The following is a 21,756-nucleotide window of genomic DNA, read 5'->3' as shown; positions in this document are numbered from 1 at the left end:
GTGGAGGCGCTTATGTGTAGCGGCCAGTTGTTGCATGCTTTACGAGCAGAGTAGTTTAGATTGTTTGTAGATTTATATAGGGCAGCTTATCACCCGTGAGGGTATCCAGGTTCTGTCCATGGGCACGGGGAGATTGTTATTTGCCCAGAATCACAGGATGTTGTGCCGACGCTGAGACTTGAACCTGGATCCCCAGCGACCCTAGTCGGCAGCTCTGGCCGCAGCGCCACATCCTCAGAGAAGGCTTGACCACCGGATTTTGACTCCACCTATCTCTGAAACAGGTGCGGTGCCCGACTAGAAACTAAAATCAGCCCTTGGCAAAAATATTCATACCGATAACAGGAGAATGCGACTAGAATGTGGTCAAGGGGCACGGTTGGGCCATGGCAGCCTCTACCCTGCTGTGAAAAAAGCCCCTATCATGCAGCCTCCCGGGGAAATGCCCGAGGGACCGAATGGCCAGTCCGACCCTGGCCTGTCAGATGCGCTTGCCTCTGAAATACTCCCAGCAGATGTGGGTCCTGTGAAAGGGTACTGTGCCGATCCCAATTTACTCACGTGGCTGGTGTGTTAATACCTAGGAAAGTATGGTCAGGCTGAGGTAAAATCATTTTGGGAGGAAAGAGCCATTTTTGGAGACGCTGCCTCCTACATTGGACCGGCCCCTGCCCAGCCCCTCCGCCTGTGGGGAGCGGACAGGAGCTGCCATCCTCCTTTCCAGCGGGCACGATGCGGCGGGCAGGGCCTGGCGCCAGGCCCCAGATGCATTGTCACTGTTGATCTTGTGCACAGTCCAGATGCAGCGGCGGCGAGGCGGGACGAGCCGCAGGGGGGTGTGGGTGAGCGGGGGTGCGCTTTGAGCGCACGGAGGGCACAGCTCGAGAGGCAGCGCTCGGCAGGTAGGTAGATACCTCAGATGCTGGGTCTGTGTTTGGGGTCTGCACCTGCGCAGGTCGGTGGGGCAAGGGGTGTTTGGTGGGGTGCACTTATCCCGGACAGTGCAGAAAGGATGTGCTCTGACCCCCGCCCAAAGCAGCCCTGGGTTTCTAATTAGACCGCCTTTGTATTACACCCACCGTTCCATTAGTCGTAACTCTTTACGTCATCTACTCTTTTAGCCTTGTTGTTTCATATTGGTTTTTTTCTTCTCTTTTTCAGCGCAAAAACCCCAAGATGTCTCTACCGTTGGAGATTCTCGGACAGCTCTCCCTGGCAGATAAAGTGAGTGTCTCTCTGAGATGGGTGCTCGGTGAAATCCCGGCGCTCTCGCGATGTATGTGTGATCTGGGGACTGCAGTAAGCGTCACATCCTCAGGACGCTACGGTGTGACTGCTGTGCACGTGCTGTATGCTATTCAGAGCAAAACCAAAGGGGATGATGGACGGAGTGTTGAACATTGCAAGCACTCACCCCCCCTCAACTGATCTGGGTCTAATCCATCATCATTCTTTAGCTCACTCCACCACCTCAGTTCAGACATGGCCATATGCAAATCAGTCTGACCCTGTGCCTCATGGGAACAGTCCAGCCCGAACTGCCAAGCCATGCCTTCCCTGGACCGGAAAAAAGTATCCTGGGACCGGTTTCTGGCTAATCAGCCGTCATCAGCCAGGGTAGCTTGAATCCAGTGGCAAAGTGAGCAAGGGACCCACGTCTGGGCATACCCTGCCAATTTAGGGCGAACAAAGCAAAGCCAAAGGGAATGATGGACGGAGTGCTTGTTTCCAGTCCAGGAAGGAACTGGCTTGGCAGTTCGGGCTGGACTGTTCCCATGAGGCACAGGGTCAAGACAGATTTGCATATGACTGGGTCTAAACTGGGGTGGCATGGTGAGCAAAAGAATGATGGATTTAACCCAGATCTCTTGACTGGGGGTGAATGTTTTGATTTGTTCTGCATTCCGTCCATCAATTGTGTGTCTTTTGTATGCTATTCAGAGGCACGTGCAAGTGGGAGCCATTTTCAAAGAGTATCCAATGATCATTCAAACGTTCACCTGGTACTAATGAGATGCAACCATTGGCCAGACTCCACAGGAAGTGACGCGTTTGCTGTACTTGCCACCAGCCCTGGAATTGGGAAACAAAAATAATCCAGGAACCCATAAATTGGGGGTCAGGTGTGGCAGTGGAAAGGGGGTGGAGTCGCAAGGGGTGGAGCTTTGAAAGCAGTCAGACAGTCAAAAAAAAAAAAAAAAAATATATATATATATATATATATATATATATATATATATATAGCAACGAAACAGAGGCCCAATACTGGTAAAAGGTTGGTTTATTCAGTCTTTACAGCACCACTGCATACTCCCAGTTTCCTCCTAACGTTTCGGCCTCCTGGCCTTGCTCACAGGTGGGAGACATGACGTTCAAGGCACCATTGTGCTCACCTGGTGCTTTTAAAGTTCGTAAAGTCACGTGGCTGCATGTAAATAATACAACTCCCACAGTGCACCACTAATATTATTAATATGCAAGCTGGAAGTCCCCATAGTAATTAATATCGACCCTTAAAGTTCGTACCTTAAAAGTAGTGCACTGTTGTTGGTGTGGAATAATGCATTCAGAGCAGCCAGGTGAGTATTTCTCGTAGCACATTGCTTCGTTTTTTTTGGAAAAGTCTGTAAAAAGCTCCATTTCACCAGCACGATCAAAAAATGAAATAATCCATTCTTGAATCCCTTCCAAACGCGCGCAGTTGATTTCACCCTTTGGCATCTCCTAAGTAGGCTGGGTGCGTTCGTGGGTCATGCTCCTCGTAATTTACGACACAGCATCTCCAGTTACCGGAGCCCCCGACCCTACAGGGCAGCCTCTAAAACATGGGCATGGAGCAGCCCATCATATTAATAGCAACGAAACAGAGGCCCAATACTGGTAAAAGGTTGGTTTATTCAGTCTTTACAGCACCACTGCATACTCCCAGTTTCCTCCTAACGTTTCGGCCTCCTGGCCTTGCTCACAGGTGGGAGACATGACGTTCAAGGCACCATTGTGCTCACGTGGTGCATTTAAAGTTCGTAAAGTCACGTGGCTGCATGTAAATAATACAACTCCCACAGTGCACCACTAATATTATTAATATGCAAGCTGGAAGTCCCCATAGTAATTAATATCGACCCTTAAAGTTCGTACCTTAAAAGTAGTGCACTGTTGTTGGTGTGGAATAATGCATTCAGAGCAGCCAGGTGAGTATTTCTCGTAGCACATTGCTTCGTTTTTTTTTTTTTTTGGAAAAGTCTGTAAAAAGCTCCATTTCACCAGCACGATCAAAAAATGAAATAATCCATTCTTGAATCCCTTCAAAACGCACGCAGTTGATTTCACCCTTTGGCATCTCCTAAGTAGGCTGGGTGCGTTCGTGGGTCATGCTCCTCGTAATTTACGACACAGCATCTCCAGTTACCGGAGCCCCCGACCCTACAGGGCAGCCTCTAAAACATGGGCATGGAGCAGCCCATCATATTAATAGCAACGAAACAGAGGCCCAATACTGGTAAAAGGTTGGTTTATTCAGTCTTTACAGCACCACTGCATACTCCCAGTTTCCTCCTAACGTTTCGGCCTCCTGGCCTTGCTCACAGGTGGGAGACATGACGTTCAAGGCACCATTGTGCGCACTTAGGTTAAGCTCCAGATAGCACCCATCTAGCAATATAGTCAAACACACGTCGGGCTGATGGCCCTATACATCAGGCTTTTTTTGGGGGGACCAGCTGTAAGTGTAAATAACAAAGCCCCCTTGTCGCCTGCATGTTGCTGCTCAGAACAGAATGCAGACAATATACAGACGCTGCTGAAATGTGTCTTGGTGTAGTAAAATGACACCAGGACAAATTCAGCATATTTCAGTGGGGCTATAGCTGCCGAAACCAGGATCTGTTGCGATTCCCATTAATTTCAGCACTGCTTGCCACATAATTTAGTTAACCCAACTGCATCATTTGGTTTCCACTGCTGCATAGTTCCTGTGGCCCTGGTTAGAATCCAAGCTTGTCCTGATTCCAGACTGAGTCCATCATCCTCAGATTTGGCAATATGCCTTGCACATTATTGCATGCAATCAATTTCACCTCCCTATCAAGTATTCAAATCATGATTACCTCTCTTTTGATATTCGCACTTTTATAGGGTAACTACCAATATAAATTAGTATATTTAAAAAATCAATCAACTTTAAAATACTTTCAGTATTGTAAATATTTTATATGTACATATGTAACCTGTTGAAATGAGAAATCTAAAGCATTCTAACATCCCTTGCAATAATGTCAGCGAGATAGAAAAAAACAAACCTGTTGTAGTGCCCTGTACAGAAGATCATTTGTAGGTAATGATGCATTCTAGACTGTAGTGGCCGCTGTGAGATCGATACTTACAGAACCCCTGCAAAGTTTGAGTTCCGATACCTGTACTTTTAGTTCTGTTACTCTTTTTATTTCTCTCATATAACTGTTCTTCCCATTCCTTCTTGTACTTAACAGCTCGTTGACAACCACTCTGGGCTGGGCTTGAATTGTCCCTAACCTCTAAACTTGTCTCCTCCATCTGTTTAAGCACTGTAGAGCAGTGCTTTAGTTGAGCAGGTGGTTTCCAGTTCTCAACACCGGCACCTAATTGTTAACACCGACACTTATGACAATCTGCCACATGGTGGTGCTGTCTGTCTAATTTAGATATGAGCACAACAACAGTTGTTTATTAGTTCAGTACACAAAAAATGACTCGTACCTCCCATCCAAACCATTCTTGCAGCTTTAGGGGCATGGAATAGTCTGAATATCCACGCTTGTAGGAGTGTGATGGCTAGTAGATGTGTTGGTACTTTCATTGGCAGCACTGGCAGGGTAAATGTGTGGTGCAAGCTGCAGCGGACTCCTGACGAGGGCCCTGGCACTTATTTTGTTTTGCAAACTAAGTGCTGCTGTAGAGGCTCTGGGCGCAGCTAAGCCCTTGGGAAACGATTAGAACATTGGAAGGTTGAGAGCTCTATTGAAGGCAATGGAGCAGCAGCGAGTTGTAAACATTGACATAACTTTTCAGTATTTTAGTTTACAGCCTTAGACCCTCCATCCCCTGCCTTTCCAAGACATGTGGACTGGAAGGGATTGAGAGAGGAAAAGGCTGTGGGTGAGGGCATGCGGAGAGCTTACCCCTCTCCGTTCTCCCGTGTGGCACTGGAGGGGAGGGTGGGGGTATTCTCATCACCTCCTGTATCTTCCTCAGCTCTGCCAAACGAAGAAAAGCATATTGTCAGTAGAGACAGAATCAGGGGCTAACTTCAGCCCCATTGAAGCTCCCTGTTTTTCTGTTTTATGCTCATCACGTGACCGTGCACCCAGCAGCAACAGTTCTAGAAAGACAGCAGGAGCTGTGATAGGCTCGGAAGCTTCTGCGCTGTGAGGGTTTTAAACTCACTTGGTATCTGGGGAGGCTTTTCTTTTCAGTGGGGGCACTCTGTCCTCAGCGGGAGAATGTTCTAATAGCCTTATAGCCCGCAGTAGAAGACTATACCGACCATTAATATTCCACTCCCTTTTTATATGCCCTCGCAATTGGCTCGCACCAATAATGCCTTTAATGAACCTATAATGGTCGGCAGCTCTGATGAATGGTCTCGATTGCAACATGGTAAGATCAAAGCATATCCCGACTGTCGGTGTGTGGCTCACTGAGCTATATACCCCACCACTAATGATGTCTACCCTCTGAGAGTGTGATTTAATGCTTGTATTCTGGTTCAGAAGTAGTGGTACCACTTTGGAGAGGCTGGCTGTGTACATGCGCTCCATGCAAAGGCTCATGTTGATGTAAGCTTTGTGGTTCTCTCCGTGGCGCAGAGAACACAATGACTTTTTTTTCTCTGTAATCCACAATTAAGAATTGTAGTATGAATTTTTCACAGGTGTGCTTCTAAATGTTGGAATATTTGGGGGTGTATCTCTCATTGGTGGGAGGTAATGCCATATCCACTCTGTATGTGCCTGGTCTCTCTCCCGAGGTAGCACCACAGCTTGCCACCCTTGTCATTCACTCTCCATTATTTTGTCTAGGTCGCAGCTTGGGGGACCCTCGGCACCGTGAAACCCCACCCGGGGTTTGAACCGCAGATCGATGTGGAAGATCTTGCAGAAGCAATTAGCCAAAAAGGTACAAGTACATCTAATAGAAGCCAGCACAGTGAACTACTCTGCTGAGCTGAATCGCTAGACAAGTCGGTGATCTGACCGTGGACAGGATTTAAACATCGCAGCACTTAACATCATACTACATGTTACATATTTTTTTATATTGCATGATCTATTAATTGATTCTAGAACTCTTTAGAAAAATGTGAACATCATTGGTTAGTATTTATTATTCTCCTGAGACTGCAGATATGTCTGTCAGTGTGTTTTGAGATATGTTTTTTTGGTTTGCAATTTTTATTTTCACACACTGTGGAGGATTCATTTATAGAGAATATGTCTCGTTAGCCCGCATGCTTTTTTTACGCATGCCATTACAACGCGCTGATTACAACGACCACATTGTAACAATGCATGCCATTAATCCACAAGTCGAAACAATGACTTGCTGTAGGGGGGGGCGCTGGATGTTGGAATAGTATAATTTACTATTCCAACTCCAGTCTGTGCAACAGTAGGGAAGGTGTTGGATTTTAAATCCAACACCTTCTTACCCCTAGAGCAAGTAGTTGTTCCGACTTGCAGAGTAATGGCATGCGTTGTAACAACGCGGTCGTTGTAACGACCGCATTATACTGGCATGTGGTGTTCCCATTTCGGGGTAAACTATGTTTACCATTTATTGATGTTTGCATCAATGATGGACTAGCAAGGGTGAGCTTGTCAGGTGTGCTAATTAATTCTCTGAAGAGCAGTACCGTCATTGTGAAAGTGTTTTTATCAGCATAGACAGAAAAACGATGTGCTGTGTTAAACATCCATTAAACTTTATTATTTGTTTACAAAGCTAAATATTCTGCAAATGAATTCAGCATTGTGAATTAAAATTTACAGTTAACTTCTTTCTTGTGAACAACAAGTTTGAACATCCAATAAGAAGGCCTAATCGTTATATATATATATATATATATATATATATGTATTCACTGGAAAAAACAAAGGTTACAGTGTCGTTCTAGTTGGGCTCAGATTTCACTGTTACAAATCCATAGAAATTCATCACTTATAGTTACCTGAGCTAATTATAAGTTATGCCCCCCGCAATGCACTTCTTATGACCTCACATATTACATCATTCATGTCATGGTCAGTGACATCACTGATTACATCATCCAGTGAGCGTTTTCTAAAAGTTAAACAGATATACTAAGATACTACAAAAGTTAAATGACTATACATTGTGTACTACTGAATGAAACAATTTTTAACATATATTATGTGAGTGGCTGTGTGACTCAGTGTATGAGGAGGTGTCGGAGTGGCTCTATGGGTGTCTGAGTGCTTGTATGGGTGAGTGAGTGGCTGTAGGGGTGAGTAAGTAAATGTGTGTGGTTGTGTGCATGAGTGATTGGGTGAGTCAGTGGTGTATGGGTGAGTGAGTGGGCATGTGGGAGGCTGTGTAGGCGAGTGATGGAGTATGTGAGTGGCTGTATGGGTGACAGTGCATAAGTGGTATATGGGTGAGTGCGTGGGTGACTGAGTGAATGTGAGAGTGGCTGTATGGGTGCTTGTGTCTGTGACTGTATAGGTGAATGAGTACATGTTAGTATCTGTATGAGTAAGTGAGTGGATGTGTGAGTAACTGTATGGGTGAGTGAGTGGCTGTATGATTGACTGTATGGGTGAGAGAGTAGGTATTTGAGTAGTTGTATGGCTGACTGACTCAGTGTGTGATTTACTGTATGGGTGTGTGTGTTGGTGTCATATGTCTGACTGGATGTGTGAGTGGCTGTATTAGTCAGTGAGTGGGTGCATGAGTGGCTGTATGGGCAAGTTAGTGGTTGTGTGAGTTGCTCCATGAGTAACTGAATGTGTGAATTGCTCTATGAATCAGTGAGTGGGTGCATGAGTACTTGTATGGGTCTGTGAATGGGTTTGTGAGGGGTTGTGTTGGAGGGGGTATATGTGAGGTTGTATAGGGGTGTGAGTGGGTGGGTGAGTGAGTGGTTTGGTGGATGATGCCATCAGTGATGTCATTTGTGATTTCACTGACATGTCATCAGTGATGTAATATGTGTGGTCATAAGCAGTGCATTGCGAGGGCATAAGTTATAGTGAGCTCAGGTAACTATAACTGCAGAATTTCTATGGTTTTGTAAGAATGAAATCTGAGCCCAACTATAAGAACCCTGTAACCTTTGCTTTTTTTCAGTGACTGTCTACATTTTTAAAATTCTATTTCCTAACTATAACGTCACTGTATCCTTTGTTTTTAAAGTGAATTCCTAGGGTTTTTTGTATTTTATTTAGTAAATGTAAGCACTAACCTTTGACAGTGAGCGTGTGAGTGAGTGCATGAGTATCTCAGTAGGTCTGGGTGGGTGTGCGAGTTTCTGAGTGGGTCTGTGAGTCAGTGTGAGAGTGCTTGAGTAGGTCTGTGTGTGGGTGTGGGTCTGAGTGCTCTGTTTTGCGCTCATCTGCTCGTTCTCTGCTCATTTTAAGCTCACTTCTGACCTTTATTTTGCCTCTTTCTACTCGTTGCTGAGCTCTATTTTGCCTCTTTTTGTTCGTTGGTGACCTTTATTCTGCCTCTTTCTTACCTTTATTCTACCTCTTGCTGCTCATTGCTGTGCTTTAATCTGCCTCTTTCTGCTCTCTTCTGATCTTTATTCTGCCGTTTTCTGCTATTTTCTCACCTTTTTTTATGCTCTTTCTACACGTTGCTGACCTTAATTCTGCCTCTTTCGGCTCATTTCTTACCTTTATCTTGCCTCTTTCTGCTAGTTTCTCACCTTTATTTTGCCTCTTTCTGCTAGTTTCACACTTTTATTTTGCCTTTCTACTCGTTGCTGACCTTTATTCTGCCTCTTTCTGCTAATTTCTGACCTTCACTCTGCCTCTTTCTGCTTGTTTCTCACCTTTATCTTGCGCTTGCTGCACATTGCTGACCTTTTTTTCTGCCTCTTCCTGTTTATTCCCGACATTTATTCTACCTCTTGCTGCTCGTTCTGACCTCTATTTTGCCTCCTTATGCTCATTTTTGACTTTTATTTAGCCTTTTAATGCTTGTTTCTGATCACTGTTTTGCTTCTTTTTGTTCATTGCTGACCTTTATTTTGCCTCCTTCTGCTCATTGCGGACCGTTTTTTTTTTGCCTGTTTCTGCTCCTTTTTCACCTTTATTTTGCCTCTTTCTGCTCATTGCTCCCCTTTATTCTGCCACTTTCTGTTCTTTTCTGACCTTTTATTCTACCTCTTTCTGCTAATTCCTGACCTTCATTTTGCCTCTTTCTGCTTGTTTCTGACCTTTATCTTGCTCTTGTTGCACGCTGCAGAGCTTTTTCTGTCTGTTTCTGCTCATTTCTCACCTTTATTTTGCCTCTCTCTGCTCATTGCTGACCTTTATTCTGCCTCTTTCTGCTTTTTTCCTCACCTATATCTTGCCTCTTTCTGCAAGTTGCTGACCTTTTTTCTACCTCTTTCTGCTCAGTTCTAACCTCAATTTTACCTCTTTCTGCTAGTTGCTTACCTTTATTCTGCCTCTTTCTGCTAGTTTCTGACATTTATTCTGCCTCTTTCTGCTAGTTTCTGACATTTATACTGATTCTTTCTGCCTGTTATTGACCTTTATTTTGTCTCTGCTTGTTTCTGACTATTCTGGCTCTTTTTGCTTGTTTTTGACCTCTATTTTGACTCTTTATGCTCGTTGCTGACCTTTATTCTGACTCTTTCTGCTAGTTTCTCACCTTTATTCTGGCTCTTGCTCATTTCAGACCTTTGTTTTGCCTCTTTCAGCTCATTTCTGACATTTATTCTGCCTTCTTTCTGCTTGTTTCTCACCTTTATTTTGCCTCTTTCTGCTAGTTGCTGTTCATTCTGCCTCTTTCTGCTAGTTTCTGACCTTTCTTCTGCCTATTTCTGCTCATAATTCTGCCTCTTTCTACTTTTTTCACCTTTATCTTGCTACTTGTTATAATCTTTATTCTTCCTCACTCTGCTCGCTGCTGACCTTTATTCTGCCTCTTTCTGCTCGTGTCTCAACTTTATTTTGCCTCTTTCTGCTCTTTTCCACGTAGACGGCGGGGGGAGCCTCAAGGCACCCATTGTCCCTGCCGACACCCTCCTCCTGTAGAAGCCGCCATTGCTGCTGCACGGAGGGAGCCGCTGAAAGGCTGCTCCATCCGTGCAAGAGCAATCCTTTTGTCCGTTTCCCTGCCCGCTTGATAGCATTTTATCAGCTCTCGCTTGCTGGAAGCGGAGTGTTTGCTCTGTCTTGGTGGGAGCTGCCAAAGCTCCTGCCAAGTCACAGCAAATTGATATGTACCGGGGGTGGGCACCACAGGACAGCAGGAGAGCACCCTAGGGGGTGGCGGTCCCCATGGCCATTATTGGCTCCAGGAGGTGGGCCGCATGGCCCCCTTCCTTCCGGGAGCACGGGCTTGCCCCAAGGAGGTGGTGGTCCCCTGGGCCGTATATGGCATGGGAGGGGGGCCGTGCAGCCCCCTTCCTAGTTTTAATTACCTTTGAGGCCCCGATGAGGTGGTGGTCCCCGGGGCCTTGAGTGTCCACGTGTACACCCCTTTCCCCATTGTTTATAATTTAGCCCCGGGGAGGTGGTGGTCCCAGGTGATCAAAAGAGCCCAGGAGGGGGTTCCGCGCAGCCCCCTCTATTATATTTAAAAAAGCCCCAGGGAGGTGGTTGTCCCTGGGGCTTAATAGAGCCTCAGGAGGGGGGCCCAGTGCACCCCCTCCTTTTATTAGACCTGCATGCCTCCGGGACCTGGTCCACCCAGGGTCCAAATATTAAAGAAGCGCAAGAGCCCACACTTTTTGTTTTCTTTTTCGGCAGGAGTCACAGATCCACTGCAACTCCAGCCAACAAAAACATGCTTTTTTGCCCCCTGTCAGGGTGCCTGTGCCCCCCCCCCCCCCCCTCACCAAGAGACCTAGGGGGTCAGGGTATTCCTTTTTTTTCCCCTTAAGGTTTGGAGTCCCAAGATGGCTGCCAACACTTCCTGGTTGAAGTGTTGGCAGCCAATCACATTTCAACACAGAGACTGTCGAATCCTTGGAGGATCTGTCTCTCTATATATACAAATTTGTTTTTTAATTTCTCAAAATCTACTTAACGGATTACCACCAAATAACAAAAATGGTTCTTTCTGGACTAAGAGCTACCTTTCTGCCAAATTTTGTGTGCTTCCATCCCACGGTTTGGGCTGCAGTCATGACTAAAATCTCTATGGGAATTCACTCCCTCTCCCCTTTTTCTCTGCCTCGCTTGACGGATCACCCTGAAAATTTCCATGTGCAACAAGAATCACTGGGGTACTTTTTTAAAAAAAAATTGGGAAGATTCGTCAACCGGCACCAAAGATATAGGCAAGTCAACAAAAACGCTTTTCCTATGGAAACATGGTCCTAACTATAACTGTCTACTGGCAATCCTATGAAAGAGATCTGGACAGCTTACACCATCGATCCAATCTCTCAGCACTGGATACATAGTGGGTAAACCACAGCCTTATTTCGAGCAAGCATTGACAGTCCCGGCCCGGAAAAAAATCCCCTACATGAGACTTCTTGCATTGCCCATTGTGGACTTTAACCAAGCCTGGGTCCGGCAGGACAATTTAGTCACATGTTGACTTTGTAATTACCATCGTGAATCCTGGCTCCATCTGCTGTGCTGTTGCCCTAAGTTAGCCAGCGAGAGGCACCGACTAGTTCATCCTATCTGCAGAGCCCATGGTCTTGTACTATGCAGAGGAGACTCTGACTTGTGTTTCTCTGCTAAAACAGCTCATACAGTCGCGCGGCTGGGGAAATTTATAGAATTAATCCGAGCCACTTTGATGCAGAATATAGAGTTACCAAAAGAAACCAGTTGGCTAGCAAGCAAGAGAGACCTTGACAAAATGCTCCTCTAAGTCAAATGCAGTTGTACTTTACAATCAGTTTTGATATTAATTTTAAGGCTTTATGTCCTACCAGTTTGTCATAACATGCGTAGGATTTTAACTCTGTTCTTTTTAATAATGACAGTATATTGTAACGATTTTAAGTAATTGAACAATAAAGCTTAATACACCCAGTAGGTAATATATAATAATCGAAATATGTCTCTGGGCCTAGCTGTAAAAATAAATTGGAAGTAAAAGTCTATAGGGGCTGGATGTACACGTGGTGATATTAGAATTCCAGAGCTTAGTTTCTCTAGAATGAGCATCGTAAAAACTCCAGAAAGTCTGTTGTCTTCCTTCAGCTGCTGCCCACTATTATATCACCTGGATGCACGGGAATTGGAACACTGTAGAAATCCTCACCAGTATTAGCATGTTATTCTACATAGTGACACCCAACTCTGTTTCTCCCAAGCTGTACAAAAGGACATCATCGTAGACATCGTCACCGGGCGGAACAACTCCCAGAGGCAACAGATTGTCACCCTGTTCAAGACCCTGGTCAATGAGGTAAAGATGGATGGATGGATGGATGGATGGAGGGAGTTGAGGGATGGATGGAGGGAGTTGAGGGAGGGAGGGAGACCATGGAGAGATGAAAAGAAAATACATATAACATTGGAACTGGGGATGAGACGCAGAGAGGCTCAGAAGTGGAGGTGAGGTACAGAGATTGTTGGATCAGGGAGCTGGTATGTGGAGGGATGAGGTACAGAGATTGTTGGGACAGAGAATAAGGCACGGAGAGGGTCGGGGTGAAATAAGGCACAAGAATATTGGGACAGGGCGATGGGAATGCAGGGAGGGTCTGGGGTGAGACGAGGTACAGAAAACATTGGAACATCGAGAAGATGATCAGGAGAGCAATTTAGGTCAGAGATTGTTGGATCAGGTAGATGGGTGTGGAATGTCCGGTGCAGAGATGAGGTACAGAGAATGTTGAGACAGGGAGATAGAGTGCAGATTGAATTGCGGAGCAAAATGAGCTACTGAGAATGTGGGAAGAGGAAGAAGGGTGCGGGCAGTGTCAGGGCGTGAGACGAGGTGCAGAAAATGTCAGAACAGGGATAAGAGACATGAAGAGGATCAGGAGGTGAGATGAGTTACAGAGAACGTGTGCCATGCAAAATGGGGACCGGAGAAGGTCCGACGTGGGAGGGAAGGTACAGAGATCAGTGAGCCTAGAAGTAGGGGGGGGGGTGAGAGGACAAGAAGGGATGATGAGCTACAGATAATTTTGGAAAGGAGAGAAGTTTGTTGGTAGTAGATGAAGTACTGAGAAAGGGAGTGGTGGTGAGGTCCAACAGAAGTATGTAAGGGTTGAAGTACAGTGAGCAGATGAGGCTGAGACCAGGTGGGGTAGTAATCAATCAATCAATCATATAATTTGTAAAGTGCACTACTTACCCGTAAGGGTTTCAAGGCGCTGGGGGGGGGGGGGGGGTGCTGCTGCTATTGGTCGAAGAGCCAGGTCTTGAGTTGTCTCCTGAAGGTCAGCAGGTCTTTGGTTTGTCGTAGGTAGAGGGGGAGGGTGTTCCAGGTCTTGGCGGCACGGTGGGAGAAGGACCTGCCTCCGGGAGTGGTTCTACGGATGCGCGGGACCGTGGCCAGGGCGTGGTCAGCAGAGCGGAGTTTCCTGTTGGGTACGTAGAAGGAGAGTTGACTGTTGGGATAGGCTGGGCCGGTCTTGTGGAGTGCCTTGTGTGCATGGTGCAGGAGCTTGAAGGAGATTCTCCTGTCGACGGGGAGCCAGTGCAGGTTCCTCAGGTGAGGGGTGATGTGGTTGCTGCGCAGGATGTCGAGGATCAGGCGTGCAGAGGCGTTCTGTATTCTTTGCAGTCTGTTGATGAGCTTGGACGAGGCTCCGGCGTAGAGGGCGTTCCCGTAGTCGAGTCTGCTGCTGACTAGGGCCTGCGTGACTGTTTTCCTTGTGTTTGTCAGGATCCATCTGTAGATCTTGCTGAGCATGTGGAGGGTGTTGAAGCAGGTGGAAGAGACAGCGTTGACTTGTTTGGTCATGGTGAGTTTTGAGTCGAGGATGACTCCCAGGTTGCGTGCGTGGTACAGAGAAGGGGAGTATGGGTGGTGGGGTACAGATATGGTTGAGTTTGATAGTGGAGCCAGAGTAGGAAGGGAGGACAAGGTACACAGAATGTCTTTGGACAGTGTCCTGTCCACACCTATTGCTCCTACCTGGGAAGAGGACAGTAGGATAGGGAAACTGCTACTTGTGAGCAACATGACGCCTCAATAACTCTTTCAGTGGGTATAACAACGGGCGCTTCTTTATGCATAGTGGGCAGGACACCGGCCGTACTTACAAGCACAAAACCATTAAATATTTCATGAATCCCAGCAATGCAATCCCAAGGCAGTGGGTGCAATACTCTACATTCCTCAGAAACACATTTATAGTCCATGGGCCCTATATATAGTATCAATTGTACTATGGTGGGCACACTTATACTCCATAAGCAGTATACCAGACACACCTGTATAGTCTATGGGCAGTATAACAAGCACACCTGTATATTCTCTTAAGGTTACAGGACACACGTCTATATTTCATGGTTGTTACATTGGGTGCACCTGTACATTCTGTGAGAAGGATACAAGACACTTCGGTACCTTTTGTAGGCAGTATTTTGGGCGCTGTTGTATTTTCTGTCAGGAAACAGGACACTCCTATATAGTTCATATCCAGGACATTGGCCACTCCTGTATAGAATATAGGACACTCCTGTATATTCCATGGCCAGGACATTGGCCGCTCCTGTATAGGATATAGGACACTCCTATATATTCCATGGCCAGGACATTGGCTGCTCCTGTATATTACATGGAAGAATTCTGGACACTCCTGTACATTCTTTACGTGAGGCGCTAGTCCTCTTTCTAAGAGCATATTCCTCTGATGCAATGGCAGGCACCGCCATACATACCGAACTCATCGCGCTGGATGGAAACCTGTAGAATTCACACATGATGAATGTTCTGTATCCACAGGACCTGGTCCAAACTATGACCGTGGCACTGTCTGGCCACCTGAAGGACCTCATCGTGGGCCTCCTGAGGTGTCCTGCCCAGTACGATGCCCTCGAGCTGAAAGGTGCCATGAAGGTAAGAACCCTGCACTATGATGTTGGCCCTCATCCTGTGCCCTGAAAGGAACAGCTGTGTGTTTTGTAGTTTCAGTGGGCACCTATTCAGTGCTTGGGCAGTTTAGAGCAAAGGTGTATGCTTTGTACTAATGCCATGTCTGGAAGCTTGCCCAGTGTGATGACAAACGAGGATGTGTGCACACTACGAGTAGCACGTGTGGCCATTTAAAGGCCATTCCAGGCTGCACTTTGGAGTGGCCAGGTAGCGAATGGAAGCAAATCTGTCTAACTGATTGGCCTTCATTGGTATCCTATCACAATACAGCATCATTGATTTGGTAACCTATCAGAATTCAGCATCATTGATTGGTATCCTATCAGAATTCAGCATCACTGATCGCAAGAGAGAGTACATGTTCAGTAAATATTTCCCGGTTTTAAAAAAAAACTAAAAAAAACATGTTTCATCAAGACCCTTTTTCATTGACATCCCGTATATACACCCCAACGCCAGGCAAGGGTGGAGTGGCATGGGTAGCAGAAGGACACACGCATGCACCCCTCTTAAAGGGCACGTCATTTCCGGACTCGTTTTAGCATACACTTAAGAGGGTCCCTTTTATGGAGGTCAGGCGGAATTTTATATCATATTGAAATAATTCATATTGCATTAATTCTAGCCCTGAATATTTTCTAGAAAAAAATTCCATTATTCTAATTGTAATTCTTACACCCAGCCTTGCTCTAACCCCAAGTTAAAGTAATACTAAGAACTAAAACTATATGAATTTAAGTTTTAAAAAAAAATCTAACCACAATGCTAAAATTACTCTTCCATTTAAAGTCCAATTTTTGATCCTTTAAACAAAGCACTAAAATCCCTTACAATATGAACACTACAGATTGGTGTTGAAGTATAAGACGAGCTTTAAATTGGGGACCGAAAATCCGGCTCAATGTAGGTCTGCCAAACCTGGTTAGATGGTTTGGGAAATTAGGCACTCTCCAGCAAGTCTGAAATAGGATCAAAGTGCAGCAGCCAGCTCATACCTCAGATGCTGGAGAATCAAGTACCATAAAATGACCCACAGCTTAATTGTAGCCTGGTAAAATTCTTACGTCAATGCGAAAAATTTGTAGGAAACAGACTGATGGGGAAAGCACAATAGCACTTTAAGTCAATGCTGCACCAAACGGACCCTGTACCATTTTTAAACTTCTGTATTATTGGGAACTTAAATAGTTTTCTTTAATATGTATATTAATTTTGCACAACTCACCTAGTTGTATTGGTATATTGTTATGGTTTTAATTACCTTAAACAAAAAAGATTGAAATTAAAAAAAATATAAAATTGATTACAGCTGACCACACTGCCTAGAAATCACAGAAGTGCACTAAATGATGATGTATAAAAATATTATTATTTTACCACCTGCTAGGAGCAGGCTGCCCAGCTCAGTGCTAAACCATCCAACCACCATGTCTCATTGTCTGTGTAGGGCCTGGGGACCGACGAAGCCACCATCTCTGAGATTCTTGCCACACGAACCAACCAGCAGCTCCAGGAAATCCGAACTGTTTATAAGGAAGGTATGATGCGGGATCAGGTTTGCAAATTTGTTCCAGATATTGTTTGAGTTTTTCACCTCAAAGTGTCTTCATGATCAAGCAGCGCTAGATGACCAAGTAGCTAATGAGAAGAAACATCTATGGGAGGACATGTCCGCCTGTAGGATGGTACATGAGCGACAACCCGTGGGTACTAGACAGTATTTGTGGGGATACTCTGGCTTACTACTGAAGTTCCAGGGCTTCCAACTGGAGATCCAAGCGATCCACGCCTGGCACTAACTCTCCATTGGCAACAAAGCCAAACAATCAAGACTTTTTCTAAGAGGTGGTGTTATGAACCCCAATGTACCCCGATATAGGCCTAGGTAACTACATGACAGTGGCAGGAAATAACTACTACAAACACGATGCCCAGTGAGTTCTATCATATCTTACAAGAACATCTCTTTATTCACTGGTTATTAGGATTTTTGAAAAAAGGATAACAGAATGTACTAGCTTTTTCTAGGCCAAAGTGTAAACATTGTTGCAGCATTTAAGTACTATGTCCTAAATCTACTAAAGTTTTGTGCGGGCACTTGCATGACACGACCCAAAAGATAGTATCCACTAACCATTGTAAATGTCCGTGACCGCAGCACTACACCTCTATTAAACGTGGGCTGACTTTTACGTAAACCGATAACAAGTGGTCTTGCAGCCAATGGTAACAGAAGGAACAGCTGTGTGTGGGCCACATTCTATTCCATTATTTTTTTATCTTGTGAATGCTATGATTGATAGGGACCAAACACATGTAAATCAAGCGCAGCACCTCCCAAAACGCAGTCCAATCCAAAAAGCTAGGATATTTTTCATTTGAAAAGGACATAAGAAACCGAAGACCAGTTGTCACCCTGTTGGTCGTGGTCAGTAAAGAGCAGCTCCAGGACCTTCACAACTCAGACCTCGGTGTAACTTCCTACTTAAGCATCTCAGTTGGAAAAAACAAAACCGTGGTGAATGAAAGGCTTCTATTAATATCAAGAGCCAGAAACTACTCTGGGCCACATAAGTCATTTGGTCTTTCTTCAGCTCCCTCCAAGACTAATTTGAATATGGGTAGCCCATGACTGTAGGATCACTGTGTGCAAAATGTGGTGAATTAGGACGCAGCCAAGAGCAACTACCGAAGCAGCCATTAATTTAATATTTTCATTCGGTAAAATTGTTTTTTTACACAGCTCATAAGTTATCAGAGTCATACAGGAGGTGTGATTTGGAAGGCTGACCGCATTACTGATGACCTGAAAGTCGTAGAGTAGATGTGACCTGAAGTCAGACGTTACATCGGACTTGGGAGTTATACAGCAATTGTGATGAGCCCAAAGGCATACCTCAGATCTAACCAGGGGCCATATGATGGATGCAGCGCAGTCTCCTGGATTGCGCTGGGCGCATCTTTTAAAAGGTGCGCCCATCACAATCCAGGAAAATGTTCCGCATTATGGTGAATGTGCTGCCCCTAGGGCAGCCGCGAACTCGCTGCCCTGGAGGCAGCGCATTCATGTGACAAACAGAGTGGCTGCTTTAAAGCTGCTCCGTGTCTTCACAGTGCAGGCGGTACCTGCCCTCACTTTTGAAGGAGATTAGAGATCCCTTTGCAGGCGGGTGAAGTCTGTGACTGCACCTGCACTGTTGAAGGGGATGTCTGAGGGGTCCATGGAATCTCCTTTCCCTCGCCAGTGGGCTATAATCAGGGGGCGCACTGGCAATGCACCACCTTTTAGGTGGCGCACTGTCAGTCTGCCTCCTGAGAGCTTCTTTGGCTCTGCGCCCTCGTCTGTAATACGGCACGGGCACAGAGGCAAAGGGATTCACTCAGTTGCATGCGTCAGGGCCCCATTCAGTAGTACGGAAGAGGATGCACAAGAATCTGAGGCCCCTTCTGTAATACCAAAGTGCCCCAGGGACGAGCAAAGTGGGCGCAAACACCAGTTGCGCTCCTGTGCACTTTTATAATATGGCCCCTGGAAGCTATTCAGCAGTTCTGGCCAGAAATCTATAAAGCCTATCAACTTTGTATTACTACAACTGAACAGACCGAGGAGTCAGTCAGTAGAGATATGATACTTTAGATCTGACCTGGAAGTTATAATGTAGGTTATAACCTAATCTGAAGTCATACACTCGCTTCAGTGCTTAATTTGAGCCAGTGGTTTCCAGTGCTCAGCACCGGCACTTAATTATTAACACTGGTACTTATGACCATCTGCCACACGGTGGCGATGTCTATCTAATTTAGAGACGAGCACAACAGTTGTTTAATAATTTAATATACATCAAAAATGACAAATGCCTGCCACCCAAGCCATTCTTATAGATTTGATGGCCTGGAATAGTCTGAATTGTCTCACTTGTAACAGTGTGATGGTTAGTAGTTGTGTTGGTATTGTCATCGGCAGCGCCGCAATGACAACGGGTGGTGCAAGCTGCAGTGGCCTCCTGATGAGGCCCCGGCACTTATTTTCTTTTACAAATGAAACAAGGATTCAGAATCCAGGTTATGTCACAGCACTGACAAATTCATAACATAATTGTTTTCAAACCTATCATAGGTCTGACATGGAAGGCACATGCCAGATCCGGTCCAGATGTGGAACATCTAGCTCTGATGTTAGAACTCATTTGAACGAACAGTCATCCAGTTAGGAAAATTATCCAATTATTAAAAACCTGGATGTTCTGTTGTTGAGAGGAGTCACAAACCGGATTCTATGAACCCCAAGTCCATTTCTATATTTAGGATCTTCTATTTAAGCAGTTTAATCATATTTATTATTATTTTGTTGTTTTATATAGTGCCAGCAAGACCCGAAGGTCTCAGAGCGCTTTACATGTTATGTGATAATGTTTACAAGAGGTACATGAGGGGATTCTTATGCGTCATATTTGAACAATACAGCATTAGGTGGTTATAGAGTCACACAAATATAACACAAGGACGCACTGAGGACAGCAATGGGGACACAATAGGAGACTGAAAGAGTCATGTGTCCATCTTGAAGTAACTAGTCAAAGAGGGAAACGTAGAACAGTTGTGCGCATGTTGTAGTAGCTATTTAGGAGTGGACATTTAAGGTCCCATGGACATCGCCTGTAGTTTGGTTTCTGCAAGCGGAGTGGTTCCTTTATTGCCTTATATTTTATTACATTTAAGTAAAGCCAAAGCTTGACAGTCCTAATATGTTTGTTTATAGATTTCAAATCAACTTTGGAGAATGACGTAGGACAGGAAACGAGTGGTGAATACAAGGATCTCCTGCTCGCCTTACTTAAAGTAAGTGGATGGTGCGGCGTCGGCTGGCGATCAGGTTTGTGATCATGTATAGAGACTTTCCAGTTTGTTCTTCAGATAATTAACATGCAATCAGGGTGGGGTTGTGGCCCCCTCTGCAGGATAAAGGTGTAGCTAGAGCAATGCAGGGATATGAAGAAGGTATGGATGTAGTAAGCATTATGATGTACTAAAGTTAACCATTGGCACAGTCCACTCGTCTCTGGTCGGGAGTTACAATGTTTCTCGTCCTTCCTTCACCACAGATCACAAAGAGTCAAGGCAAACCACTCTCTCTCACAACCCTCCCCTGTTCTCATGGGGGTACACCAAGGGTCCGCCCTATCTCGCATACTCTTCAACCTTTTCCTGGAACCATTAGCGAACTCATTAAATTCCACGAACATTGTCTTCCATATGTATGCGGACGATATGCAACTTTATTTAAAAATCTCCGCCCCGGATAACATAATCTCACCCAATACTACCATAACATCTACTCAAAATTGGTTAACTGAGAACCTGCTCAACACCTCCAAAACTGAATTCCTTCTCATCTCGCCTCCGACCCACAGCCCTAAGCCAAACCTTTGGTTGAATCACCCCACGGCTTTCAACTGCACCCCCACATTATAGACTCAGCCAAATCTCTCGGAATCACCCTGGAAAAGCACCTGAACATGAAGGATCATATCAGCAATGTGTGTAAGGGAACAAATCACTTGATGAGGACACTTAGAAATATCAAACCATTCCTTCCGCAACTTGATTTCCAGCATGTGGCCCAAGCACTTGTCTTACCGAGATTAGACTATGGCAGCGCTACGCTCTGTGGCCTCCTCAAACACACCCTACCTCCTCTAAGGGCATCACTGAACGCTGCGGCTAGACTGGTTACAGGTACCAAACTAAATGTGCATATATCCCCAGTCCTAAAATCTCTCACATGGTTGCCCTTTGAAGCTCGAATCCAGTTAAAGATTGCGGTTCTGGCGCACAAAGCCCTTCACTTCAAACCCCCCCAGGTATCTATCGCAAAAGCTTGAATTATCCTGTGGTGGTAGAGCCACAAGAAGCACTTACACTTTCCTCCTGAAACCACAAATCTTTCACAAAAAGAGAACTTGCCACAAGCCTTCTCCGGTGCCGCTCCAAAGATTTGGAACTCTCTGCCACCGGAAGTACGCAGAATCTCCTCAATGGCTGACTTCAAACTGGAAGTCAAAAGATTCCTAATGTAGTTAGGCTCACCTGCTCAAAGCCATTGCCCCTACAACCACTTGACCATCATTTGATATTGCTCTTCTTTACCACATAATATTTCCCCCCTGTAGTCCGATATTGACCTGTTTATTTTATTACTCTCCTTTGACCCATTCATAGTGCAATTGTGCGATTATTCTTGTTTCTACTCGTTACATCAAAATGGTTGCACACTGCTGACCTACCTGCTTGTTACCCCAAAGAACTGTGGTCCCTGTAGTCAGCGTCGGCGGATACACCTATGCTCGTGTCGTGAGTGCAAGTGTGAATAGCGTTAGCCATCCCTGGACACGTGTTTCGAGGTAGTTGCCTCTCGTCAGCAGGGAGTAGGAAAGAGTGTAGGGTTGCAATGTAAGCTGCTAAAATCATTATCAGGTCTAGTACCTCTCGTAGCAACGCAGGTGCGTA

At 45.4% G+C, this 21,756-nt stretch overlaps 1 protein-coding gene across 4 annotated transcripts in view; it reads left to right on the top strand.

The window, feature by feature from the left end:
- Window positions 1-21,756, top strand: part of ANXA9 (annexin A9) — a 288,305-nt gene that overhangs the window by 241,629 nt on the left and 24,920 nt on the right. For 3 of the 4 annotated variants that reach the window (XM_085639696.1, XM_085639697.1, XM_085639698.1), the window contains 6 exons: window positions 1,162-1,224; window positions 6,057-6,153; window positions 12,509-12,603; window positions 15,100-15,213; window positions 16,697-16,787; window positions 20,009-20,088. In XM_085639696.1, coding sequence (XP_085495822.1) covers window positions 1,162-1,224; window positions 6,057-6,153; window positions 12,509-12,603; window positions 15,100-15,213; window positions 16,697-16,787; window positions 20,009-20,088 — 540 coding nt within the window. Of the gene's footprint in view, window positions 1-775; window positions 903-1,161; window positions 1,225-6,056; window positions 6,154-12,508; window positions 12,604-15,099; window positions 15,214-16,696; window positions 16,788-20,008; window positions 20,089-21,756 lie in introns of those variants that run through there. The other variant, XM_085639699.1, reaches the window with a different exon arrangement.

The sequence above is a fragment of the Triturus cristatus genome, chromosome 12 (assembly GCF_964204655.1).
Source record: "Triturus cristatus chromosome 12, aTriCri1.1, whole genome shotgun sequence".
Classification (NCBI taxonomy): Eukaryota; Metazoa; Chordata; class Amphibia; order Caudata; family Salamandridae; genus Triturus; species Triturus cristatus.
This window is presented reverse-complemented; position numbering and strand designations above follow the sequence as displayed.